Consider the following 27,861-nt stretch of genomic DNA (forward strand, 5'->3'; position numbering starts at 1 on the left):
AGCTCCCAGCTTCTTCTAAAGGGATGGGAGATGTGGACAAGAGTGCAAGGGCTGTGATCCTGCCTGCACTCAGTGGCAGTCAGCACCATGGAAACGCTAGAGTAAGCACTTTGTTGCCTATTCTAGACCCTGCCCAGAAGCAAGGACTTGGTCTGTGCTTGTAACCCCCTTATGGGTTCTGGTGAGGCGTCACCAGCTTCCCTAGTAGAGAGTGGATGTTGTTGCATCTGTAAAGTATTTATCACGGACCGTGGACTTTGAGCGGGTTTAACCCCGGGGATAGCTGGGCAATGTTAGTAATACCTCTGTGTCAGAGAAGTGGAGATGGAGGCTCACAGGGTAGAGGTGACTGAGGTCACCTGGCAAGTGAGTGGTGACACTAGATTACAGATCTAGGACCATCTGACCGTGGTTCTGCAATCCCTGCCATCACAAAGCACCTGGGCAGCTCTGCCATCACTTACCCCAGGTGTGTGAAGATGAGAGCACCTAGTGCCCCATGTTGAAGATGAACTTGATGATTCCAAAGGTTATAAGGTTTGTAACAAAAAAGGACACACTGTTCCAGAGGGTCTCAAACACCAACAGAGCCCCTGGTGAGGCTGGTTTGAGCCAGAGCTGTCCACTTCACCATCACAGCCACACTGACACATTTCTGGCCTTATATCCACCCCCTAACCCCACCACCCTGGCTAAAATAGCCATTGTGGTAAGCCTGTCAGAAAGAGACCTGTGTCACCTTATTAAAGTATGACTGAAAATGGTACCTGCCCAAGGCACTGGCCACCCCAAGTGCTGAGTACCCCAGGTTTTGAGCAGGCAAGCGGTTTTTGTGAAAACCACTAGTGCTTTCAGAAACCACTAACTGTCTTGAGAATTCTGGCCAAATCAAGCTTCTAGGAGGAGCTAGAGGTACCCTGACCCTTACTGTACTTTTTCAGATGGTGAGAGACCTCTGTATAAAACACAAAAGACCACTAGACAGACAGGTTTGAGGTTTAATGCGTTCCTGAGAGATTGTTGACTCTGAAAGGCCAAACCTGGCATTTGAGAGCAAGGACTCTGGCTTCAAATCCTGCCCCACCCTTTTCATCTTGGTTGGTTACTTAATGCCTACAAAGTACTAAGCACTGTACCAGGTGTGTGCTGAGTACATGAAATTCAGCCAGCACAGATGACACTGCTAAGGCCCAAAGAGTGTGAGGGGCTGGGCTGCAGAGTTGACTAGGAGCCTGGGCTCTGAGCTGCTAGTGTGGTGTTTAGCAGACGTCTCATACCCAGACTCATCCCTTTGGCTTATGATACTCTTCCCCATCCTCATCCACTGTGTACACCACACACACACACACACACACACACACACACACACACACACACACACTGCACATACATTTGTATGTGCTCATATACTCATATATACTGCTCTTGCTCCCAGTTCTCAGCTCTTTTGCTGTACCCACTCAGACCCACCTATTCTTCTCCTGACCCCAGCCACCCTCCCCAGACGCTCATGCCTTCTCCCTGAGACCCTTGGCCCCATAGACCCTGCTGGTGGCTTCAAAGACCAGTGGTTTCAGAAGGCATAGCCTCTTTGTGTCCTCCCTGGTCAGATAAACACAGAGGTGACCTTAGCTGTAAGTGCCTGGCTCTGAAAAGCTGCCCACTCCTGCAGTGTGGCAGGGCTGTTCAGCCTGCCTGAGGGGCTCTTCATCAATCTGCAAAGCTGCACACCTTCCTAGGCCCAAGAAGAGAAAGGTATAAGATGGTAAATGGGAGATGGGGAGTATGGGATGAGAGCCTAGAGAAGCAGAAAGCTCCATGCCCTCCAGCTGAACTCCCGGCTAAGTGGTGCCTCCTCTGGGCAGAATATCCACATATTCAGGCTCAAGGTAATAAGGACAGGATGAATACACCTGCCCTGTGCCAGGTACTTGACATGGAACCCTCAGAGCCACCCCGTGGAGATGTCCCGCCTTCCAGATGCAATGACTGAGGCATAGGACTAAGGTCATACAGCATGTTTTCAGACTCTTCCTCTGTGAAACTATTTTGCATATCCTTCATGGACCAAAATCAGTCTAAGAAATGAAAAATATTCATCTTTTTGTTCTTTGGTAATTCTGATTTTAAATACACTTCTATAAACTGCTCTAGGCAGAGACTGAAAAAGGAGTATCCTGAAGTCACGCTTACTAATTCTGTGTCTTCAAAGGGCTTTTGGAAGGGGTGTGTGTGTGCATGAGTGTGTGCGTGTGTGCGCATGTGTGCGCACGTGTGCGTGCGCGCGCGTGTGCGCGCGTGTGCGTGTGTGTGCGTGCGTGAGTGTGTGTGTGTGCACGTGTGCGCGTGTGCATGTGTGTGGGCGCGTGTGCGCGCGCGCGTGTGCGTGCGCGCGTGTGCGTGTGTGTGTGCGCGTGTGCGCGTGTGTGCGTGTGTGTGCACGTGTGCGCGTGTGTGCGCGTGCGTGCGCGTGTGCATGTGTGTGGGCGCGTGTGTGTGCGTGTGTGTGTGTGTGTGTGTGTGTGTGTGTGTGTGTGGCTGCCCTGAGCTGTTTCCCTCAGGGAGGCTTCTGGCTCAGAAGGGGGCTGGGTGCATTTCTGTTTAGTGAGGTCAGAGCCACCTCTGACCTTCTGCATGTCTCCAGCCTAGGCCTGGGTGCCAGTTAAAAGGTTCCTTCCCAGAAGAGGGTGGGGAAGACAGTGGCAGACAGGTCTGCAAAGTCCACATCTATGGAGTCAGTTTTCAGGCCTCCTCCCAAGCAGCATGGAGACTCCAACAGCAAGCCCACAGCTCCCCAAAACCAGCGGGGCAACCAGCAACTGCAGAACCAGACCTGCCCCAGAACAGCACCAGTGCCTGGAACTGGGGCAGGAAGGGGCTTATGGAGCCAGGGACTGACTGCTCTGGCCATCTTTGCACTTTGCTGCAAAGGCCCTCTTGCCTGTGCTCAGAACATGTGGGGACTGCAGGAAAGGGACTAGGCCAAAAGCCCTGTCCATGGCAGGCTGGACAGCAGGTGTCCCAGCTGTGCTTGCACACCACATGTGGGCTGGGTCCAGCAGAGGTGCTTCTCTGTTCCTTGGAAGCACTGCGTGCGCTCCCTCACTTCTACCCACTCTCCCCGGGCCTCGAGGGATTCTGCTTTGGCCTGACTGTGGGTGCAGGCCAAGAGGGCTGCTCCGCCAGGATCCTGCTGATGACATTCCTCTCGCTTCAGGTCATCCAGGAGGTGAGTGGCCTGCCTTCTGAAGGACCGACAGAGGGAAATCAGTATACCCCAGATTCCCAGCGCCTGAACTGCCAGAAAGTAAGGCTTTGCCCTGCCAGAACAGAGAGTCCAATTCCATGTTTTCTCTAGGAAAATTAAAAAGTGTTTTTTAATTTTAACACAATTGGTAAAATAGTGCTTAGATAAGGGCAGTAACTTTATCTTGGTATGAAAGTTCATTAAATGGATTATAGACAGACTATTCGCTTGCTTAGGCAAGGAGGTGTTATTGGAGCAAAAGTCACTTTGCCCCATATTTTTAAGCTGGAGACTGATTTTACAGGCTCTTTCTTCCCACAGTTTCCTCACAGAGCCTGGTATGTATGGGGAGTGAAGAGGGTCTCAATGCTGGTACTCCATCAAGGGCCCCAGTGCTCACTTGCACTGAGCTTTGGGGGGAGCTTCAGGCTAAAGGTCAAAGCCAAGGAAGTAGATTGAGTGCTGTCACCTGTGGGGGCGGAGTGCTCACTCTTCCCATCCCTGTGTATTAGCAGGGAGGTGCCCTGAAGCCTGTGCATCCACAGAGAAGCCAGGGGGTTGTAGTGTCTCATTGTTGGGTACCCAGCACTGGCAGGGAAGAAAGCAAGCAAGGGGACACTCAGAGGACTGAGCAGGGAGGAAGCCCTTTGTTCTTTGGGAGGCTGAAAGCACCTGGAAAAGTGCCCACAGCCCTGCCAGACAGACTAAAGAGGGGCTGGTGTTTTTGTTGCCTCACTCATTCCTTGGCCACTGACAAAAATCAGAGTGAATTTGGGTCTCCTTCCCATTTGGGGTGAGGAGAGCCCTCCCTGTGGATGCAGCCGCAGGGCTTACCCTGGGTCTTGCCTCTGGCCGGCCCATTGGTTGGGGCCTATAAGCTTGTTTTCTAGCTATCTGGGGTAGGAAATTCTTGAGAAGAGTCACTGGAACATTCTGAGTGCTTCACATCCCACCACCAGCAGCAGCACCAGCAGCAGCAGCTACATTTCCCAGAGAGTGCCTCCTCAAATGCAGTCTAGGATGTTATTCCTGTTTGACCCAAATGCAGAGGGAGGCTCAGACAGGCTCATTCATTCATGCACTGATGGGCTGGTGGAGGACACTCAAGTTGTGCCTGGAGTCATGTCTGACCTTGTGAGGATGAACCAGTGCTTCTCCCAAACCCCATGTGCATGAGGATGGGAGGGGGCAGGGACCTCAGGAAGGATGCCGAAGGCAGGCGCTCCAAGGACTACAGAGAGAAGGTTGGCCAGTATCCCACCAGTAATCTGAGTTCTTACTGGTCGGGGTTTGGTTACGTGACTGTGTCCTACACCCAAGAGTTGTCTATTTTCTCTTAAACTGTAGACTACAAAGTAACCAATCCTAGCCAGTGATCCACACTTGTCTTTTTGTCCACAGCCGGATATAGCTGAGAAGTACGTGTCAGCTGCAGAGTATGGGAGCACCCCTGATGGTCACCCTGAGGTCCCAGAGACCAAAGACGGTAACGATGCTATGCCTCTCAGCCTTGTGGTTGGGAAGGTAACTGAATTCTAGGATGTGAGACTTAGCTGTCTGGCTCAGTCCTAATGGGTTTTAGCAGCTGATTTTAACATGGCCTCTAATTTATAAGCTAATTATATAAGCTTTATTGGAAGTGCTGCAGCAGATAGGTTGTAGAAATGAGATGGCCAAATTGAAGTTAAGTTTTGTGAAAGGCTGGGGTAGATTATTCTTCCATTTCTTCTTATTTGCAAACCCTATTTCAAATCTCTTTGAGTTGGTACAGACTGTAAAGGTTCTAATGTGCTCACCTGTGCTATAAGACATCTATGTACCCTCTTGAATGTGTGACTGTGGAGATGGCTGGTTATATCTGCAGATCCTACTTTGGGGAGCAGGCGCACATGTGTATGCATGTGTGTGTGTGTGTGTGTGTGTGTACGCTCACATGTGTGTTGGGGGGAGGGAGGAATGGGCCAATGTAATGAGAATGAGATTGCCTGCAGGTGCCCTATGTGCAATGCTGATTGCTTTTTCTCTCACCTTGATAGTCAAGAAGAAATGTTCTCCTGGCCTCAGACTGAGCAACCTAATGAACCTGGGCAGGAAGAAATCCACCTCATTGGAGCCTCCAGAGAGGTCCCTTGAGACATCAAGTAAGAATCGTTGCCACCTCAGAACCCAGGGCTTGTTCACTGGGCTATTCCCCAGAAGGCGAGCCTGGACAGCAAAGGCAAAGGATATCAGCTGACTTTAAACATCTCTAGGGAGGGAGAACTCCTAGGCCTCGGCTTTGAGTTTGTCTGCCCTGAGTGGTGTTCTTTATGTCTAACAAGACTCTTGCTGCAGTGTGGGATCCTTTGAGGAAGTGAAGGGTAACTGATTGGTCTCATCCTAATGATCTTTTAAAAGTACTGTTCATGTTTGATAGGCATCTGTGGGGCGTAGTGCACAGTGCTAGGACAAGGGGGACAAACAGGTGGAACATGAAGTCCTGAGAACTTCAGCCCAAAAGAGAGTAAGGTTTTATCCCCTCAGTACACCCTGGACTATCTTATGGCTTACGGCCTGAGCCCTGGGGACATGAAGAACATTTCCTGCTTTGTGGTCTGAGATGACTTTGTGGTCCTGAGCCTTGAAGGGCAGGCTGATGCTGAGTAGGCTAGAATGGTGCCTGTGGGGGAGAGCAAAGTCTCTGAGATGAAACATGAACAATGACAAACCCATGTGACTGGTCCAGAGGGCATATGTAGTGCTGGCAGGTTCTTAGAGGTCATTGTTACTGCCCTCACTCCTACTTGAGGAAACTGAGATCAGGAGGGGAGATAGGCCTGGCCTGGAAAATACCCTGGTGTGACATCTTGGCCCCAGTGCTGGGGCTCGTGGCTGCACCTATCCCTGGGGCTGAGAGGACATTTGCTGTCCCACAGTGGATCTTTTCCTCTGTCCCATCACTGGGCTCTTTCCTGAGTTCTAGTTAAGTTCTCTTGTTGCTTGAGGCTGGTAGGGTTTACCAGGTGAATGGGAAGGGAACAGAGGAAGCCTTCTCTCTGGAACCTCCTGCTTCTCTGGCCAAGGCTGGAGAGTGGCCTGGTTCTGCCTGTCCTACAGCCTTAGGAGGCCTGATGCATGGCTTGGATCCTGATCTCAGTGTCTGGGTAATATGGCTGGGTTGTTGCTAGAAGTTTGCTCCACAGGCAAGCATGTTTCTGTTACCTGTGGCAGAGAGAACACAGTTGCTGTCCTTCCCAGAACTCAGGTACTTAAGAACTGAACTCCCACTTCTCTCAACCCAAATTTCTCCTTGATCCCAGATAGCTGTGCTGGGCATGGGTGGCATCTGCCCGGATGGGCCAGAGTGCCAGATTCTGGTCACTCATTCCTCTACTTTGCTACTGTGCTGCTATGTTAAGGTGGTTTGTAAGATTTTCATACTCCCCACTGTATGTCCAGCACTGGGCACAGTGAGAAGGTGGCTGTGACTTTAACTCTGCTGCCAAGGCATCTGACTAAAGTTCAGCACAGCTGTCAACCTGTTAGGATGGGGAAGGAATCCACATATTTATTTGCCAGTGCACCTGAGAAGGTGAGGAACTGAGAGATGTCAACCTACCACATGCAGTGTGCAGAGGGACTTAAGGCTGGATTTTACTCATCTTTATTGCCCTCACCCAGGGACAAGGCTGCATTTGGCATGTATCAAAAGCTCAGTATAAATGTTCATGTGATGTGGAAAAGGTATGTCCTCTCCTTGGGAAACTGAACACAACATATGCAACCATTTGAGAATAAGAAGGGATGGTATTGTGGGTGCATTGTACACACTGGCAGCCTCTGTGTGCACAGAGGAAAGGGGAGCAGTTTCCCTGAAGGAAAGGCCAAAGACAAAGGCTGTGGGCATTGGAGAGGATACATTGCTGTTCCTGCCCTTGAGAAGTACCTGTGTCCACCTGAGGAGGTCAAAGTGGAAGCAGAAAATTTTGCTATACCTGGACCCAGGTGTTCTGACAGCAGGCAGAGCAAAGAATGGGGCTCAGGGAGGGAGACAGCCACTCTGGGAGGATGAGGAAGACTTGGGTGCTGCAGTTTAAGTATGAATAGCCCAGGGGCGGAAAGGCTGTGAGGAGAGCTCAGGAAACTGAGGCTACAGATGCAACAGGATTGACCCTACAGCCAGAAGATGTGGACTGGGCAAGCTTCCTGCCACAGTGGCTTGAGTAACCAGATGTGGGGGGGCGGGGGAGGGCTGTTGTGGGTTAAGACATGAAGAGTCATGGAGATTAGGTCCCTGATGGGAGAGCCTCTGTCCTGCGCACATACACACTGGATGTGGTCTGATGGAGGATGGAACTTACTGCCCTCTGGATATACCTTTGCCCAAAAGCAATAGAGCTCTGCTGCTCAGCTTCAAAGGCTCTGACAGCTTCTCCAAAGCCTTTGTGAGATAAGAAATACATGATGGATTCTGAAACAGGTGCCGGGGCAACTCTCAGGAGGCCCTAGGGCAGTACCAGCCCTAGACACTCTTGACTTTCTAGGCCGTCCTGTGACCAGGACCTCTTCTATATTGTCATCCCTTTCTGTAGCCTCATCCCCTTCTGCAGGTGCATATCCACCCCCCCACCAAGGCATCTCTTCTCCTGCAGCCATGTCTCTTCCTGCAGGTGCATCCCTCCCTTCAACCTCATCCCCCTTACCTCCTGCAGGTTACTTGAATGTGCTGGTCAACAGTCAGTGGAAGTCACGCTGGTGCTCTGTCAGGGACAATCACCTGCACTTCTATCAGGACCGAAACCGGAACAAGGTGGCCCAGCAGCCCCTCAGCCTGGTGGGCTGTGAGGTGGTCCCAGACCCACACCCTGACCACCTTTACTCCTTCCGCATCCTTCACAATGGCGAGGAGCTGGCCAAACTCGAGGTAAGCTGCCCCATGGGTAGCAGGGACAGCCAAGGTGTGGCAGTTGTGGCTCTGTGGTGCAAGTTCAAGGGACCATTACCTCACTAAAGGAGAGTCGACTTAGCTACACATTATTTTTCATTCCTTTGTCTGCAGTTGTTTGCATTTTTTAAAATCTGCATTCCTGTTCTGACCTCAGAGTGGTTGTGTTACAGGAATGGGGCAGTGAGCTACTTCCTGCACTTAGAGCAATAGAGAATATTTATAACTCAGATCGCCAGCAGACAGTCTTTTGGGATTCAAATGGGTGTTTATTTAGTTTGCTGTGTCACAGCTAGGAGAGCTCAAGGCCCCAGTAGATAAAAACGACCACTGTAAGAACTGATCTAGTGGGCAGGATTGGTTCTGTGGTACAATTATTTCTCCCACTCCCTGCTCTTTGTTTGATGTGCTGTTAGTGTCACAAATACAAGAGGTGACATAATGCCTTGCAATGAGCCCTGCAGGCAGAGTCCAATTTCTCTGCATGCACTATAGTCCATTAACTCTCATCACTTAGTCCTTTATCCAGGGATCTTCCTCCAAATTTTACTTCAATACTGCCCTCTGGTGGCTAAATCATCCACATCCTAGGGACCAGCTTGTATTCATCCATTCGTCAGTTGCAAATGCCCTAATAAGGTGGATGAGAGAGAAAAATTCTTCGCGTCCTCATGGAGCCTTTATTCTATTTGAGAGTATGATGATATTTAATTAAGTTCTTAGATACAGTTGCTGGAAAGGAGCAGGGGGGCACTGTGAATGTTTGCAGGGGTGGCATAGGGCAAGGCTGGGAAGGGAGACAGGACTTGATGCTAGGAGCAATGAAGCATCTGAAAAGTTTAAGGAAGGTGGCATGCTCAGATTTGGATTTTAAAATGTTTCTCCAGTTACTAGGTGAAGGATGAATGGAAAGGGGACAAGAAGGGACAAAATGACACCTGTTAGGAAGGTGCTATAATTGTCCAGTGCAAAAGTGTCTATCCATGAAAAATGGCATTGAAACACTGGTTGAGAATGAATGGGCAAAGGAAACCAAATCTGGCTTAGAGCTGCCTCTCTAATTAATAAAATAATGCCAAAGGGGAGCTGGATTTCCTCATGAAAATTAACCAACAGCTTTTAATAGAAGTCCCAGTTTACTTATTATAAAGGCAAGAAACAATGTGTTTCATTAGAATGCATTGTTCCCTGGAAAGAAAAAAAGCCAATTAACTGGGATTTGGTTGGTAATTTAGCAGAGCTACCTGACCTTGGGTAAGGTCTTTAAGACACCTTGACTTTATTGAAGTCATAAACAAAAATGAATGTGAATATTGTTATTTCTTAATACGGGTCCAGGCAGTCTCGTATGTATTGATTAGTATGATAAACTGATCAATCGTTCATGAACTAGAGGTGTCAACCTACAATGTACCCAATGCATTACTGAATAGTTAATAACTTTGCTTTCAATAACTATTTTACATAATACGTAAATGTTAAAATAACTTTAATAGTTATCACCTCATGATAACTAACAAGAATTACCATCTTCTGGACATATACGTATATAAATCACTTGTGACACTTCTAATGTCCAGTGCATCATTGAGGTAGCATCAAGAAATCAGGAAATGTCATTTGGGGTCACTGGGGACATGCTATTGAAAATGATGGAGCCCTGTCCCACTGTCTCAGAGGCCTGCTGGTGGGAACCAGATCAGGCAGTGGGGCAGTTTGGAGCTGGTGGAAGGGCCTGACCCCAGGCAGCCCTCTCTGGTCTTGCTCATGTATCACTCCACCTCTTTCCAGGCCAAGTCTTCTGAGGAGATGGGTCACTGGCTTGGCCTCCTGCTCTCTGAGTCGGGCTCTAAAACAGATCCAGAAGAGTTTACCTATGATTATGTGGATGCTGAGAGGGTTTCCTGTATTGTCAGTGCAGCCAAAAACTCTCTCTTGTGAGTATGACACAGTCTCCCTCATGTACACTTCCATTCCAGTTATGCTTCTAGACCCTGGGCCCAGCCTAGCCTCTGGTGGGCAGCAGGGTAGCTGCTGAGAGCAAGCATAGGGTTCAGCCCTTCTGGGTCCAGCAGCAGAAAGAAGTGAAGTCTACGGTCGACAAACAGCCTCCAGGAAAGCCCAGCAAAGAGCTGGGCACTGAGCCAGGCCCCAGAGTCAACTGTGCCCCTCTCAGGATCCTTAGAACAGAGTGGGCACTTTTCCTGACCTTCCCCTGGACCTCACTGGTCTCCAACACACCCTGGAATAAAGCAAGGCAGGAGGTGGTGTTTCTCCTTTCCAGATGAGCAAACTGGGGTTTCAGGAGAATTGTGTTGGGACAGCGAGCTAAGGCCAGTACTGGTGGAAGCCAGCTGAGCCACTGAAACAGGACCCATCTTTGTACAAAACGGAGATGGTATTTGGTCTTTGTTGCCTCAGATGTATTGTGGGAGGAAATAAGAAAGGATCTTGTGCTAGGAAGAGATCCTGAAAGGGAGAAGATGGCCACAGGATGCTAAGAGTGAGGAGTAAGGTAGGGAACCAAATAGTTCTAGAAAGAAGGCTCTGGGAAAGGAGGCAGTAGAGGCCCCCAAAAGCATGGAGGCTAGCAGCCATCCCTAGATCTCTGTGTAGCCAAGTGCTTTCTTTCTGGATCCTTTGAAGCTGGCTGTCCACCACCCTGTCCTTGAGGCTTCATGCATGTTGAATTCTGCCATATCTTCCAGACTGATGCAGAGAAAGTTCTCAGAGCCCAACACATACATCGATGGTCTTCCTAGCCGGGACCGCCCGGAAGAACTGTACGATGACGTGGAGATGTCAGAGCTGACGGCAGCAGTAAGGACTTGGAGGGCAGTAGCCTGGGGCTGTCCAGTCCTCCTCCTACCAAACCTCCACATTAGAGATAGTTGAATTGACCCTAAGATGAGTGGGTTCCAGGCATCTACTAAGGGCATCTGTACAGACCCTAGGAGAAGCAAGCTCATCCTCTTTGTGGGGGAGCTGTGCAGTTGACTTGGTTTGGGGATTAAACAGTGGCTTCACTACCCTGGTCAGTACACAGGGTGAAGAGTGTGATATGGGATTGGGAGCGATGACACATTAACCTTCGAGGTCCACATTGATGGCTGGAGAGGGGGAGCCGACCATACTAGTGGAAAGGTCCTTGGCAAACAGAGTGCTTGCTGTGCTCAGGGCTTCATAAAGCTGGTCTCCTTTATTCCTGACCATCCTACAGGAAAGCACTACTACTTTCCTGTTTACAGAGGAGTGCCATGTCTTAGTCTTACACCTCTGGAGCGGCACATCCAGGACTCAACAGTGAGCTCCCCCAGGAGGGAGGAGGTCCCTGAGAACTCCTGCATGGGCTGGTGTCCTGTCCACAGCCAAGGGAGTAGAGGTAATATTACCACCTGACTATCTTCTGCAGGTGGACCCTGCCAAAGAAGCTACCCCTGCCTTAGACACCCCAAGTGAGAGTGAGCTTGACCGAGTATACCTGGACCTCACACCAGTCAAGTCCTTCCTATACAGCCCCAGTGGTGGGCAGGCCCAGGCCTCCTCCTCCTCCACGTCACTGCATCTGGATCATCCAACTGAGGCCCTCCCTGCAGACCCAGATCTAGAACCCACCCTAGATGAGCCCTGCGTGAAGTCTCCAGGGGACCCAGAGGAGCAGGTATAGGCCATTGTGTCAGTGAGTGTCCTGCCACCTTCTGTGTCCTCCAGCTCAGTCATGTGCTTTCGCCCTGCACAGAAGCAGCTGGAGAGTCAGGAGCCTGAGGAGCCAGCCCTGAAAATCACCACAGTCAAAGTGCAAGCTGAACAGCAAAGAATCTCCTTCCCAGCAAACTGCCCTGACATCATTGCTGCAGCCCCAGCCAGTGCCAGTGCCAGTGCCAGCCCACCTGGGAAGGACAGGCTGCGGGTGACCAGTGCAGGTGCCTGTGCTAGATTAGAACTTAACTTTTTGGACATGGCTTAGAGAAGTTAGCCCAATTTCTTCCTTTCAGAGGAAGAAACAAGTTCAGAGAAGTGAAGGGACTTGCTCCAGGTCACACAACAAAGAAAGTGTGGGCTCAGTTTCCTTTCCCATCCCTGCTGGGCTGGTCTAGAGTCCAGCTGTAATTGTCTGCCCAAGCCCTGGGTTCTGTTTGAGCCTGGGGAGTAAGCTGGGGACATCTCTTATGACCCAGCCTAGCTGACATGGGGTTTCCTCTCTGGGTCTGTAGAGATCAAACTTGGTAAGAATCGGACAGAGGCTGAAGTAAAGCGGTATACGGAGGAGAAAGAAAGGCTGGAGAAGAAGAAGGAAGAGATCCGAGGGCACCTGGCTCAGCTCCGGAAAGAGAAACGGGAACTCAAAGAGACCCTGTTAAAATGTACAGGTGAGGGGCCTCCGGGTGGGGAAGACCAGGGGAAGGATCTGTCACCAAGCTTCCAGACTCTTGGGTCTGAGCCTCTTCACTCTTGGCAAGGCCCTCTTCTCTCTGGTCCTGTTGTAAGGCTGTCATTGTGCACAGATATCTGCCGTTCTGACTGATTTCAACAGGACCAACAGGTAGTTAGACTGGCTTTCAGCGTAGTTCTTGTTTTGAGGTCTGGTCAGCTGACTGGTGTCCCCGTGTCATCCTGGTTTGTTAACCACATCTGCAATGCATCATCCTTAACCGCCCAGCTGCACTTCTTTCAAGTGAGTAAAACTTAAGACACTTGCAGAGAAGCATCTGAGGCCTTCTAAGGTGTTTTCCAAATCATCCAATCATTCAAAACTTGTTTCCTTACTTCTTAGCTCTTGTAGGACCTTTCTGAAGCTTTTGACTTGAATCTCATAAACAACTTTGCTCTCATGTAATATTTAAATTGCAGAATTGCATCTACAAACCAGCACACCTGGCAGAGCAGGTTTTGGGACAAAGGCAGCTAATTCCTGGGCAGCTTATAATACCATTGTTGAAGGAAGGTCTTCGGGAAAGAGTTACCTCTGTTTTCAAAATAACAGCATTATCAAGCTTTATAGTTCACACAATTGGCCCATTCGGTGATTTTTTTCATATAATCACAGTTTTGCAGCCATAACCACAGCCCATTTTTTAATTCTTTTTTTATTGATTGATTTACTTATTTTGGCAGTACTGAGGTTTGAACTCAGGGCCTTATGCTTGCTAGTTTGCTAGGCAGGCACTCTGTCACTTGAGCCATGTCCCCAGCCCATTACAATCCATTTTTGAACCCCTAAGAAAACCAGTACCTATTAGTCCCTCCTCATTTCATCCCAACTCTCCTACCCCTAAGTAACCACCAATTTGCTATCTGCTCTATAAATGGGTATTCTCTGGTTCTGAGGATTCAGCATTCTTGTATATTATGTTAGTTGCTGTGACAAAATACCTGAGATAAACAACTTAAAGGAGAAAAGATGTATTTCAACTCATGGTTTCAGAGGTTTCATTCTGTGGTTGCTTGGCTCTTGTTTCTGGGCCTGTGGTGCAGAGCATCTTGGTGGAGAGGGCATGGTAGAACACAGCTGTTCACCCTTAGTGCCCAGGAAGCAGAAAGGAGTGACAGGAAGGGGCCAGAGCCAAGATGTAGCCTTCAAAGCCACACCCCCAGCAACCCACTCCTCTAACTAGGCTCCACCTTCCACAGTTCCACTATCTCCCAATAGTCTGTTCAAATTTTCAAACCAATTGAAATTTTCAATTTCAGCGAATTAGGTTGATTAGGTGAGAGTCCTCATGATCTGTCTCTAGAAATGCCCTCACAGACATACCCAAGGCATCTCCAAGGCATCTCTCAATTCAGTCAAGTCAACAATCAAGATAAACTGTCACAGATATTGTCAGTGCTCAGAGGTAAGATGACAGTGGCTGGACTTCATCTTTACTCAGCCAAGACTAGAGGGCTAGGATATGAGCTGTTGAATGTGACCATCTGTGAGTCCTTAAAAATTCCTGAGCACACCAAACTGGGACTTCAAGAAAAGAGGTAGCACCACCAAATCAAACCCAACCCCCAAAAAGCTACCAGAGGGACTTAGGCCTCTGTAAAGGCAGAGCTCTTTTCCTCCAGAGCCTTCCCAGCCTTTGCAGAATGCTAACACAGCTCTGGGCTTTGAGGCTGCCCAGTGCACACACACAGGCCCACTCCTCTAACAGCTCTCAGTATTAGAGCCAGAGCTGTGGTCCACATCAGCCTGGGGCCTTTGTCTGACAGAAGGGTATGTAAACCTTGTCTCTACCCAGCACAGCTACCTGGCCTTGGCTGAAATGCTGCTCTCTGCAGCTGGCTTAATTCTCTCTCCAGACAAGGGAGTCCTGGCCAGCCTGGAGCAGAAACTGAAAGACATTGAAGAGGAGTGCCGGATCGAGGAGAGCAAGCGTGTGGACCTCGAGCTCAACATCATGGAGGTGAAAGACAACCTGAAGAAGGCTGAAGCTGGGCCTGTAACACTGGGCACCACAGTGGACACCACCCACCTGGATAACATCACCCCCCGTGTGAGTGTCAGGCACCTCTGAGCTGCTTGCAGGGCAATGTGGATGTGGGTTGAGGGAAGTGGGCCATATCTTCTTCCCCTTGACCCAATCCTTGCTCTCCTCCTTAATCACAGCCCAAAGCTGGCACCCCCACCCCTGCCCCAGACTGCACCCCAGTCAACTCTGCTTCTGTGCTCAAGAACAGGCCTCTTTCAGTCATGGTCACAGGCAAAGGCACTGTCCTCCAAAAAGCCAAGGTAAGCAATCACTCCCAGCCTCTATTATGGCCAGAACAGTTGCAAAGGTTTGAGACCCCTCTTCTGACACAGGTTATTTTGTACCCAGCTCTCAGAAAGCAGCAGTGGCTGTAGCTTCACTGTGCCTTTGGCTTATTCTTTGGCACTCGCCAACTAGTTAACTGGTTCACTAGAAAAGTGCTAGCATGTGATTCAAGTGTTCTTCCTAGTAAGTTTAAGGAAACTTCTATCTATGACCTCCTTATTACTCAGTAGTAGTTTCCAGGAGATAGCTGTGTCTCAGGGACAGAATGTGACTGGAGAGTTTTCAAACCAGAAAGTCAGTGTTCCCAAGGAACTTGTACCATTAAAACTGAATAAACATATTTAGACAGGTGATGTGGTTTGCCCAAAGTCATCCAACCAGCTAGTTAGCAAAAGGTTCAGTAAGACGTAAATAAGGGATGGATCCAATGATTGAGTTTCTCCCTGAGGGTTAGACAAAAAAGTGTTATTAATCCTCAACTCATTTATACAATGAAGAACATGCCTAGAACTGCCTTTGTTTTGACAAACAATGTTCTTGGTTATCCTGCTAACTTGCTGGAGATGGTTGAAGGCACCCACATCAGTGGTGAACTATCAAATCCACTTGAGCAAATGAGTGTCCACTCCCTTGCTGCTGTGGCAGACATCACTCATTGCTCACAGTACTCTGCTCTGTCACAGCCTTGAGTCTCTTCCGAGGTGCTCCATGCAGGGCAGGGTGGGAAACACATTTGCCATCTCTATTTGTAATTGCTTAAAGTAGCTTTTCTTAAAGATTGCTACAGAAGAAAAGAAAAAGATTACTACAGAGAATAACCTTCTTTTTTGGGGGGGGGTATGGGTAATTGAATGGCTCTCTAGGAATGGGAGAAGAAAGGAGCAAGTTAGGAAACAACCACCGTCTAAAAACTCTTGTGTCAATGTGGACCTTGGTGACAATCCTGCTTTGGTACAACAGCAACTCTGAGAAAGGGTGAGTCTGTTGAGAAGAAAAAGCAAGGACTGGTGTACTATGAATGGAGAACTTTGGCTAAGAGAGGAGGGAATACAACAGCAACAACAGTAATAACCACAAAGACTTCTTTGAAGACCTGAGACATTGTATTTAGGGATGGGCTATGTTTCTTTTTTGAAGTTTTCATCCATTGCTTTATCGTGATTTCTGAGTAGTGAAAAGCTTCTGATTAGACTTTGGTGGAAGAGAAATCATGGATGGTATCAGAGCCACATGGCTTTGGTGACTAAGAAGGCCGAAATGCCTCACCATCATCTTAATGCAATATGCAGTGCTGGGGGTTAAACTGTCCTTGCCTTCAAATCTGTTCTCACCAATATTAGTGGGTCCAACTCATTCTTTGGTGATTTTAAACAGCATTGACAGTACCTATGTAAAATCCCCCTCTGGTATGGACTTTGAAAAACAGCATGAGGGGAAATATTTGGGGCCAAGCTGAGACACTGACCCCACTAAGGACTTTTTTCCAGTCTAAGGCAGGCCTGAATTAACTGTCTTTAAATAAAATTGTGATGCTGTATTATATAGAAAAAAATGTTTAAAATCCTGTTGCTTAGCACAATGAGAAGTGTCTTTTGAGATTTAACTGACTTTTTATATCACTATAGGAAAAAGAATTACCATGTTTACAGATTCAGTCCTGTGGTCAAGCCATTTTTAGGGAATGAGTTATTTAATATAATGCTCTCTTAGTCCAAGTGTTTTGAAGCTGTTTGAATTTCTAGTTCCCTTGAAGACAAAAGTAGTGAATTTTGGTTAAAGTAACCATCCTCTTCTCTTAAAATTGGCAGTGCTTTTTTTTTTTTTTTTTAACACAGATTGAAACATTTCATCTGTCATCCCTGCCTCATTTGTAGGGGGTTCTAAATCAGTGTTCTCTAGCACTGGTTCCTAAAAAGTCTTTTTTATTCTTATTGTCTTTCTAATCCCAGGGCATTTATTTCCTGTGTTATAAACACTTGGTGACCTTTACCAAGTGTTAGATTTTTAAAAATAAAATGTTTATTGTATTTTGGATTTTCCTTGTACTTCATGGAATGAAATATCTTGATTATTTACACACTAAGCTTAAACTATATGTAGTAAAAACTGGTAGAACAACAAGATGGGATCCTAGCAAGAGATTTTAAGCCTCCTTAAATCAAGTGACCTGAAAGAGGATTTTAATAGTATAATTAACAATGTACCAAAAACATAGGCAATTGAAAATTTAGGCTCCTGGAAGTTAAACAGACTGCTACGTAATTTTTGGGAAAAGCTTGCAAGGTTACCTAAGTAGTAATTAAGGGAGTTTAAATGTGTTTATTTAAAAAATGTCAAATCTAAATTCTGGTTCCTTGAAAAAAAACAATGCACTAAAAAGACAACCTAAGGCACGAGAAAGTAGAATTGAAGAGGAGGCTTTAAGGTACAGATACTGACAAGACTTTATTTACAAGAAAATACTGTGATATAGCAGAGTGAAAAGTTTGAGAAATACAGGCTTCACGGAATAAAATTAGCATTGCTCAGATATCAAATTTATATACCTACTGAAAAAGAAAAACCAAATCTCACTTTTGGATACAGATGAAAAAAATCATAAATAAAATACTGGCAAATGAACTTCAGCAGTGTTATTACTGAATGGACTTTATCCAAGGCATCAAAAAAAGTGGTTCAGTGAGTGAAAATATAACAATATGTAATTTATCACATGAATGGATTAAATGAGGAAAAACTGCATCTGTAAGGAAGTGGGGAAAGCAGGCCATAAATTTCAGCACTTCACACTCTCAGTCACCTAGCCATAGGAATAAGCAATTCTTAACCTTGATATAGTGACCCACAGAAATTACAACAGTTCTAACGGTGAACATGCTCCTTTAAGTCTAGAACCAGACATGGATAGAGGTCATTACCACCACTTTTAAAGACATTATTCTGGAGGGCCTAGACAATGCAAAGTGACAAGAAAAAGAATATTTAACTTCAGAAGAAAGAGACAAGACTATCATTTGTAAATGATATTTCCCCAGAAAAACAAGAGACTGAATTGTTAAAACTGGAGTTGGGGAGGTTCAGCAGGGTGGCTAGCATCAGGATCATTCCAAAAACAATAAAAGATTTCTGACCTATCTGCAATGTTTTAATTTTTGCAAGGAAAATAGATCACTAGACTACTGGTCAGGCAATAGGACAGTAATTCCCTTGCTGTTAGGACACTGAAAAAGGTTGAGTTCATCACTGGCATCTTCAACTAGAAAAAGATTTTTTAAAAAATGTCAAGGGCAGGGACCCCAGCTCCTAAAGAGAAACAGTAAAGGCTTTTAATACATCAGCTGAGATAGTTTGTTGCTGAAGTCCAGGTAATTCAGTTCAGGCATCCAAATGGCCTTGAACCAGACAGTCAGCATACATGATACAATGAACTGCTAATTTTAAAACAATGAATCCATATAATTTCTCCAATAGCACAGATCAGCATCCCTCCATGGGTATGTGGTCCTGCCCTGATGCTGCCTTCTGTGAAGGACAGTGTAATACAGGAAGTCAATTATTAATGAAAATATCCCTTGAACACAAATGATTGTCATGACCCGATGCTTTGGATACCAGACATTTTATTTAACATTCAGTAACACCATGGTGATGTCTCTTCAAGCACCAGAAATCCCGAACTTCTTAAAGCTAAGTGGTGTTTAAAGTAGCCTTGAACTTTTATGGGTAAAACAATGCATTAAAATATTGAAAACAATGATAAAGTCTCTGGATTTATGCCAGAGCTCTACAAAAGCTTCCACTGAAAACTCAACTCTGAACAAGCCCAAGGGCAAGAATTGATTGGTAAATATTGCAGAGGTAAGCACCTAGTTTGCCAGAAAAAATTTTCAAATCCTCTTCACCATGTAAGTACGGTATTTCTGTTAAATAAATAACCAGCATCTCTTGAAATCTTCCTTTTAAAAGTGGGCATAAAAAGCAAACCAAAACAAAAACTTAGCTTAATACCTATTCTTAAAAAAGCAAAATTCCCTATGTTTCTTTATCCTTTCTTTGCTTGTTGAGTTTAAGAATTCTCCTTTTTGCCCCACTAAAAGCTGGATAAAGGAAATTTTCAATAAACCCATCAGAACTCACACCTCCCCAAAAGGGCTGTTGCCCAAGTACTTGAACCAATTGCCTATGGCCCCTCCAGACCTGGGCTCTTTGTACACTCATAGACAACACCTTCAAATTCCAGTCTGAGATCTTTTCAGGTCTCGGCCCCACACACATCCAGTCATCAGAAGTCACAAATGTCACATACGTCCCTTTTCAAGCTAAATGTATACAAGAGGTCTTTCAGGAACTGAAAAGGTCTACACTTTTTCAACAAGAAATGTCATTGATTCTGTGGTCCTAATGAAACTCTAGCAAATGCTTTCTGTTGTTGGGCATTATTGTCTCAACAAAATTCTGTCTAGCACTTGGGGGGAGCAAAGTGACCTGCAAATTGGCCAAGTTTCTCCTTACCCTCAGGAGGAAAGTGGCAGATGTCTTACCTCAACAACGTATAACCAGGTACACAAAGTATTTACTGACACGTCAAGGATTTTTCAGTGTCACCATTAGTGAGTGACATCAGCTGTTATTACTGCTCCTAAACAGCATGTCTGGAGCTGGGATGTTCTCCTTGGTGGAGGCTTGAGGGCCCGGGGACCCTGCCTAGAGCTGGAAGCAGACACTCAAAGGCCCCCCAGGAACCACACTTTGCCGAGGGCAGTGCCCCTTCAGCTTCTGGGATGCCCAGGCAGTTGCTTGGAAGAGGTTGGCTGCTGTCTTCCTGCAGGCTCTTGACGGGAGCCATGTGCCTTGGGGGCATCTCCTCTCAGTATTCCTGGGGAAGGAAGTGAACTCTGAGGACAAGTGTCTAGTCTTCTCAACCAGTCAGTAGCCCTTGTGGGCCTCTTCATATCCATCAAAGCCACCCCTAAGCAGAATATACCCAATCACAGACTCCATGTTCCTGGCCTTCCCACCCACTCTGTTAGAAGCCAATCTGGGCTAGGGACTAGAAACCCACAACTCTGACAAGAGTTGTCTTCTGACTTTGGTGACCTAACTCTAACCTCAAGAAAAGGAGCCACAGGTGGTCCTATGATGCTACTCAACAGTCATCCTGTGCATCCGTAATCTGTTACCTTTCTGTCCCTGTTAATAGTTACTTGCTTCTCTCCCAAATAGGTACCACCTCCCTGTCCTCACTCTCAGCAGATGGCCACTCTTTGCATGTACTGAGCAAACAGAAACACTCAAAATACCATGCCCATCACCTCCAGCTACCACATCCACCCAACTGCCTGCCTCTGGCTCCTGACGCCTCACTCCTAGGTGCCTTGTTTTTCCTTCAGTGTGCTTAGCTCCATCTACTGTATTCTAGGTTGTACTGCGCTAGCCGATAATCTGTTTCCCCACTAGAATGGAGCAGATATTTATTTGTTCACTGCTGTATTTCCTTTACTTAGAAGAACACCTGGGATGTGTGAGAGCCTCTGAAATGTTTCATGGGTGAACAAATAAATGACTTAATGACAGATCTGCCTTAGCTGAGGTTGTGGCTTTTGGCAGGACTAAGCACACCAGGCCCGGTTCATGCACATAGAGTGGGAGTCATTACTCACGGTTCTCACAGTGGGGGCCCTCCCAGCCATCCCGGCACTCGCAGCGATAACTCCCATTCTGTAGGACACAGGCGCCCTCATTCATGCACGGGCTGGGTTTGCAGAGGTTGACTGGCCGCCTGGCTTCTGCAATGGAGAACATCCAGCCTGGATCAGACTCAAAGACCCCTACTCTAAGTGAGCCCAGTTCAGATGCAAGGACTCTGGAGCAGTGTCTTGCAACAGTTTAGCTAATGGCTGGTGCTCCATTTTACTTGGTGAGGTGAATAAGACAAAATTCCACCCACCTTTCTGATGTGCTATAGAGATTCTTTCTCTCTGATATGCTGGTGATATGGCACTGTTTACTAGTATAATTGCTACCATATATTTTGTAAAGGGTGAGATCATTGGCAAAATGTAGCCTTGGAACCTGGCTTGTCTGGCTCTGTTGACTCTTAGCTGTCATTCACTATCTAGGTCTGTGTGAACACAGGGTCCTTATTTAGGGGAGGGTGGGGTGGCTGTGGGTTTCCTAAAAATGCCATCTATTTAATGGAATGCATAGATCTCAAGTTTGGGAAGGAGTATCTGGTTAAATGCTCTGCCCCTTAGATGTCACATGGAGACAGTTATGCCTTCTCTGGAACTTTATAAAAGTGTGGAGATTTAGCACATACGCTGGCACGTGGAGGGTGAGCACTCGGGAGTTCTTAACTTGTAATGATGTGTGTGAAGATTCAGGGACGTCCTGTCTTAGGGCAGCCCTGAAGGGTGTGGATTCTCCCACTCACCTCCACATATCCACTCGATGACCATATCCCGGTGGTATGGCAGATCAGCGTAAGCTGCTATGTGGATCAGGGAGTCCCGGGGACCCGCAAGCCTCCGCAGGGCATCCCTCAGGACAGGCCCCACACCCACGACCAAGACAGAGATGCCATTGTTTCTCAGCTTCTGGACAGGGACAGCTGCATCCTCTGCTCCCCTCCCACCTGTGAGCATCACTACAGCTTTGGGAACACCAGGCCGGGCACCCCTCTGGACAGTCATCACCTTGTCATAGATATGCAGCAAGGCTGTGCCGGCTGAGCCCATCCCCCCTAGGTAGGGGACCTGGCTGATGGCCCGCAGTGCAGCAGCACGTGTGAGGTGGGTGTCCAGCCCGAAGGCTGTCTGCACCTGGCTGCCATACACCACAAGGCCAACTTGTGTCACATCAGGGTTCACATCAAACTGGAGGACACAGCTTCTCACACAGCTCTGCATCTGAGCGAAGTTCTCAGGTCCCACAGAGGCTGAGGAATCCAACAGGAAGACCAGGTCCAGTGACTGTGCCTGGCAGCCTACAGGAGCAAACAGAGTGGACACCTCGTCTGGATCTGGCATGCACACTGGGGACTACTCTAGGCTGGATGGAGCCCAAATCAGTCAGTCTGCTGTCTGTCCACACAGAAGCCATAAAACACCCTTCCCACTAGAAAGTAAGCAGGAATATAAATACCCAGTTAGACCACTTCTCCCAGCCTCCCTAAAACTGGGTATGGCCACGTGTCTAAGCTCCATTTAATGGAATATGGTCAGAAGTAACTGCAGTTTCCAAGTTTGAAACTGTGCAAATTCAAATCTGTGCAAGGGGAAGCTGCTTGCCTTCCACTTCCTCTCACTCCTTGCTGGCTGAGAAATACTGACCTTGGACCTGAAGGTGGCCAAGCCATCCTGCTGACCCAGGCCCCTCACCTCTGAACTGTGAAAGAAGCTTCTATAGTACAGAAGCCATTGAGCTTTGGGGCCTCTTGTTACAGCATCATCACCTACTTTTCAGGGAGGACGCTGGTTATGCTGTGGGCATTAGGTGATGCCTGCCCTCCGGGGGCTGACAGTGCGTGCAGCACAGACAGGAAATGGATGCAGAATTACAAATGGAGTGAGTAGCATGTAGAGGGAAAAGCAGGGAGTTAGGAGCAAGACAAGCAGGCAACATGGCGTGACTGGTGGAAGGCTCAGGGCTTCTCTGGGGAGTTGACATTTCAGCTAAGAGGTGCAGGAGAAATTGACTGAAGCTGGAAGAGGGCTCCCAAGCAGGGATAAGGGGCTGCAGAGAGGCTGCAGGGACCAGACTTGGGAGTACTCAGAAGCAGCAGAAAGGCCTGGTTCTTTCCACATGCAGAGGCAGCCGCTGGGGAGGTTTAAGAATGGAGCCAGAAGGTCTGGTGACCTGATTTATTGGCTTTTAAAAACCACTCCAGCACAAGGAAAATCGCGAAACTGTTATACCCACAAAGAGCCTAAGGAGACAGGCCCACTAAATGTTCTGACATTCTGGAACACAAGGATTAGGTCAAAACTAAGGAAGTCTTTATGAGCTGTAGTAAATAATGATGTAGCAGTATGGCTTGTTAACTGCAACAATGCACCCTACAATAAAGGGGTTAATATGGGATACCTAGGAACCCTCTACTATTGTAGTGTTGTTTTCTATAAATCTATCCTTAAAAACAAACAGATCACTGTGTCTTCCATGACAGACTAGCCTGAGGGGGAGGACATCAGTGGGTAGTCCAGTCTTTGTCCGTCCCCCCCCATAGGAGGAGGGCCGCTTGCCTCTGGGGAGAATGGCATAGGCTGAGAAGCTCAGTCCCATGTGCAGTTTCCCACTGGCCCACATGGAGCAGTCAGGACACACCATCAAGGATGTGTTCCAGCTATGACATCTTGGGGTGTGCCCAGGCCCCTGTCCACTGAATGGCAATGCCCACTCCCAGGGCTATGGTTCCCCAGTCCCCCCTCCAACAGTAGCTCACGAAATCACCTCTGTGGGCTGTGAAACAGAAGAGAACAGAGAGATGTGAGAACACATCTCAGGTAGACAGTATCATTTCATGAGACATTTGCATTGGGTGTGTTTGTGAGTACACACGTGTGTCCTGGAACACAGTTCTTTCTGTGGGCTGCCATCAAAGAGACAAGAGTATTGCTGTTCTACATTAGGCTTGGGAGATTCAGAGTTCCTTGTTAACACTAATAAAATTATTAATAACAATAAATAGCAATACCTAAGATTTGCAAAGCACTTAGTTTGTACCAAGTGTACACATTGCTTGTCTTACCTAATCCTTACAAAATCCCCTCAGGAAGTGCAACTGTTGGTCCCATTTTCTTGACAAGTAAACTGAGCTCTACTGGTTCCAGCTCCTAGCACAGGTGCTGGGGAAGAATAATGGCCAGTAGTGACCAGAAGAATGCCGGACTTGCCCACTCAACAACCAGCCCTGGGATAGGTGCAGTATACTTACCTGGCCGCGGTCGGCTGCACAGTTTTCTCTGCAGCTCCGGGATTTGGCTGAAGAGGTCCTGGGGTTCTGTATAGACCATCACATGCTTTGGGCTGCCTGTGATTTCCTCCAGCTCTGCCTGCACGGCCTCACTGCCCACGCCCAGCAGAAGTAGCTCTCGGGCCCTTGCATGAAGCGCTGGACCAGCCACCTCATCCTGGGAGTGTGACTCAGTGAGCAGGACCGCCACTCTGCGCGGCCGGTCCTGTCCCGCCCTAGCGGCACTCCCAAAGCCACGCTGTACTGCCTGCAGCAAGGCACTTCCCGTCAGTGTGGGGCCACCATTGAATGGAATGCTGTCGAGGCTCCTGACCAGGTCGGGCACGTTCTGGTATTCACCCACAGGCACTGCCACCACCAGTTCCCTGTTGTACACAGCCACACCCACGCGGGCCCGAGAGTCTTCACTCAGCGTGGCCTGCACAAACCGCTTCACAAAGGCCTTGGCCCGCAGGAAGCCCTCCAGGGTGGTGCCTGCAGAGCTGTCCAGCAGGAAGAGGACATCGATTCTGCATTCCAGGCTCAGCTTTGGGGCTGTAGGAATCACAGTGACACCCATTGTCATGCTGTGACCAGTGTAGGGTACAGATCAGCCCCAACCAAGATGCCCCCACACCACTCAGGTGAAATCTCCCAGAGAAACCTCCTTCCAGAGGGACATGAGCGGAGGAACTGAGGCCCCTGGGGCATAAGTGGTCACTGGTTGCCAGAGTTAGGGACAGACTCAGTGCCTTCCCTCCTGGTTCTGGCTAAGGGTCTCCCCCAGCTACTTTTTAAAAAGCAAAATGCATCTATTGAATCACTTTTTTTCATTGTGGTTAATGTCTTTTGTGTCCTGAGAAACCTTTGCTTAAAAATCATGAAGCTATGCTCCTGTGTTTTCTTCTAGAAGCTTCCCTGCTTTCCTTTGTACATTTAGATCTATAATCCATCTGTTTTAAAGTACAGGGTCAAGATTTACTTTTTCCATATGGATCTGTGATGACACCCAACACCACGCTTTTAAAAGTTACTACTGAACAAGCCCTCACTATGTGAGAAAATTTGTGCTAAGCACTTCATAGATTGTGTTTACAGTTCACGACCACCCTATGAGCTGAAGCTCATATAATCTTCGTTTCACGTCTCTAAAGCCAAAAGGCACTGGGGCTCCGGCTCCTCTTTTTTAGAAGAGAAAATTAAAGGTTTTGTCCAGAACCAGCCCCCAAGGTGCTCAAACATAGTCAGTGGCCATTTTACAGCTGGTAAGCCAGGAACCACTGTCCTGCCAGAGTTCTATCCCCATTATTTATTCATGGAGCACTTAAGAGACTGCACCACAGGACGTCAGATTGAGTACTGGGGAAGTAGGTGATTCTAAAACTCAAGGGCTGGTTTCTCCCTGGTAGTTGGGGGAGGGCGGGGACGAGAAGGTCACCCCAGTGATTGGTCTTGGAAGTTCTGAGCATACATACCGCAATTGGCCTCCCCTCCAAAGGCCAGCGGGCAGAGGCAATGGTACCTGTCCAGTCCTTCTGGAATGCACGTGCCTCCATTCTGGCAGGGCTGGGAGTCACAAGGGCCTATTAGAGAGATGCCCATTAAGAGTCAAGCATGCCAGGACAGGAGTGAAGGGGGCTGGCCAGAGGAATGAGCCCTGCAGGGCCCAACCCTTCCCCTTCCCCATTTTCCACTAGGGAACCAGCAGAAAGGGGGAGAAAAACAACCAGTACCTATTGGGGCGTGGGGTAGAGCTGCTTAAGGACACTCAGGGAAAGGCTTGCTAAGACCCACTGTGAATTACAAGCCCACTCAGGGATGTGTACTTGGGACTTGGCTCTCAGCTCTGACACTGGGACCACAGACCGTAATTACCCACAGCTGCTGGGAAGGCCTGGCAGAGCTGAGGACAGCCATCACAATGAACTGCTGCTGGCCTTGCAGGTACCAAGGGTGATGCTCTCAATCATCAAGCAGCATCAAGGTGACAGGGCAGGTGTCTTAAGACTCAGGGGATTCTGGGAGGCTTACAGGGCCCTTTCTTCTTTAAGAACCACATAGGTAGTAGCCTGGCACAGCAACTTGGTAATAAATGAGGCCACCTCTACCTCCTTGTGCACCTTAACTTGCTTCCCTGTCCTCATATAAATGGCATGTTGATCACCGCACTTCCTCTACGTGTGACTGTAAAAAGTCCTAGCGTGAAGCAAACATTCCCTAACAGATAATACTGTATTTGCTTTTGGATGCAAAGTACAAGTTAGGTATTATGTTTCCTTGAGGCTGGTAAGTGACACAGGAAACCATAGCCTATGTCAAAACCAGGCCCATTCCAAAGCTGATACTCACAATCACTATCTGAAGTCTTTATTGGTTTCCTTACCAATTATTACAAAATGCACATAAAACCCCATGGCTGCCCTCACAGGGTTGCAGAGAACAAGTAGGATCTTTACGTGTTCACATATTCAAAGGGCTTGCTGAGCAGCTAAGCGTGGTCTCCACTGGAATTGGTGATTTTTGTCCTTTTTGCTTCAAAACACTAAGCGATTACTTGGGATCATACTGCTTAAAGTTTAGACTTTTGAGAGAGGCCTTTAACTGAGCATCTGCTATGGGCTAACTACTACCCATGCAAGCTTCATGTCACTGTAACCCAACCCCAGGACAATGAAACTCCCATTCAACCCCCTCTTACAAATGAGGAAGCTGCAACTCAATGAACAGAAGTCACGGGCAGAAGGTCAGAAAGCTGGTAAGGAACAGCATGGGGACTGAAACTCCGGTCTCTCTCTGTCCAAAACCTTCCATTAAACTTCTGAACAGCAGCAGCGCCATTGTCAGTTTTCCCTATGTTTCAGAGACAATGATGTTGCAGCTTTACCACTGTGAAAGGTCATGCCCAGGGGTCATCTGGCCCTGAGGAGGATGCTCCCTGCGGATGGCTCTGCTTTGGAAAATGGGCTCCTTACCTCATCAGGAGCAGCAAGATCACACAAGAATAGACACCAAGACGACTGGGGACAACTTTAGCCCCCAGGTCACTGGGATACACCAGAATCTTAGGTGAGGGCACACTGGGGAGCCATGCTGAGTGAGGCTGTTGATAATGCCTTCTGTTTGGGATTTGAAAGCAGAAGCAGCACTTTAGTGGCTGCTGAATCTTCACTATGAGATCCTCTATCATATAGGGAAGGGGAATGGGGACTCCGGACATCAGGTAAACACTACCGTGGTCCAGAAAAACCTGGTGAAACCCAGGCAGACCATACCTGGGCAAGTGGTCCTGTAGCAGGTGGTGGGGTGGCTTAGGAACACTCTCTTCCAGCTACAATCCAAGGAAATAGAGTGGTGAGAGATCAAAGGCTTTAAAGATTGTAACACTAAAAACCGATAAAGATTATAATGCAGAAGTAGGTGAAGAAAGACTCCCTCGTTTTCTTTCTTGATTCTGACTTAAATTGTATCTGCATATAGAGTAAGAAATGCTTCAAACTACCCAGAGATGATTTTTAAAAGATAGCTAATATACAAACTGACCATTGCATTGCAAGCTAGAGATAACTGTGTGCAAAATTCCGAACTATGGGAGCAGCTTTTTTTAATAAACTACTTTCTGAGACCCCAACACAGAGAAGGGAGGGAGTCCTGAGAATCAGGCCACTAGATCCTGGCTGTGTACCCAATCATGTTACCTTCCTTCTCTGGTCTTCAGTTCCCTCTTGGGTGGCACTATCTGTAGTTTTCAACTGTGTTCCTGAGCAAGGGAAGGGGACTGAGTGACTGAGGTGCCAAGGCCTCCCCTAGCACTCCAGCCCCATCCCTTCACCCCAAATGCGCTGCTTCTGTCTGGTCTGCACCAGCAACCCCATAAGCCTCCAAAGCTCAAGGGGATTTATAAACCACAGGACTTGACTTCTCAAATCCCTTTGAGCACTAGCATTCTGTGATGACACTGCACCCACCATTCCCAAGGTAGCTTCCAGTGTGCCAG

General features: G+C 47.8%; 2 protein-coding genes across 9 annotated transcripts in view; one reads left to right on the forward strand and one right to left on the reverse strand.

Moving 5' to 3' along the window:
* Positions 1-17,536, forward strand: part of Afap1l2 (actin filament associated protein 1 like 2) — a 94,467-nt gene extending 76,931 nt beyond the window's left edge. For 6 of the 7 annotated variants that reach the window (XM_074078251.1, XM_020178192.2, XM_074078252.1 and 3 more), the window contains 12 exons: positions 3,218-3,307; positions 4,649-4,733; positions 5,284-5,388; positions 7,939-8,150; positions 9,963-10,108; positions 10,880-10,991; positions 11,584-11,832; positions 11,911-12,094; positions 12,386-12,541; positions 14,460-14,653; positions 14,767-14,889; positions 15,778-17,536. In XM_074078251.1, coding sequence (XP_073934352.1) covers positions 3,218-3,307; positions 4,649-4,733; positions 5,284-5,388; positions 7,939-8,150; positions 9,963-10,108; positions 10,880-10,991; positions 11,584-11,832; positions 11,911-12,094; positions 12,386-12,541; positions 14,460-14,653; positions 14,767-14,889; positions 15,778-15,804 — 1,683 coding nt within the window. In that variant the 3' untranslated portion in view covers positions 15,805-17,536. The remainder of the gene's footprint in view (positions 1-3,217; positions 3,308-4,648; positions 4,734-5,283; positions 5,389-7,938; positions 8,151-9,962; positions 10,109-10,879; positions 10,992-11,583; positions 11,833-11,910; positions 12,095-12,385; positions 12,542-14,459; positions 14,654-14,766; positions 14,890-15,777) is intronic. The other variant, XM_074078250.1, reaches the window with a different exon arrangement.
* Positions 17,341-27,861, reverse strand: part of Vwa2 (von Willebrand factor A domain containing 2) — a 43,033-nt gene continuing 32,512 nt past the window's right edge. For both annotated transcript variants that reach the window (XM_074078255.1, XM_020178189.2), the window contains 6 exons: positions 27,140-27,195; positions 25,343-25,450; positions 23,850-24,422; positions 21,348-21,899; positions 20,575-20,700; positions 17,341-19,790 (listed from right to left, as the gene is read on the reverse strand). In XM_074078255.1, coding sequence (XP_073934356.1) covers positions 19,684-19,790; positions 20,575-20,700; positions 21,348-21,899; positions 23,850-24,422; positions 25,343-25,450; positions 27,140-27,195 — 1,522 coding nt within the window. In that variant the 3' untranslated portion in view covers positions 17,341-19,683. The remainder of the gene's footprint in view (positions 19,791-20,574; positions 20,701-21,347; positions 21,900-23,849; positions 24,423-25,342; positions 25,451-27,139; positions 27,196-27,861) is intronic.

The sequence above is a fragment of the Castor canadensis genome, chromosome 7, assembly GCF_047511655.1.
Source record: "Castor canadensis chromosome 7, mCasCan1.hap1v2, whole genome shotgun sequence".
NCBI classification, from domain to species: domain Eukaryota; kingdom Metazoa; phylum Chordata; class Mammalia; order Rodentia; family Castoridae; genus Castor; species Castor canadensis.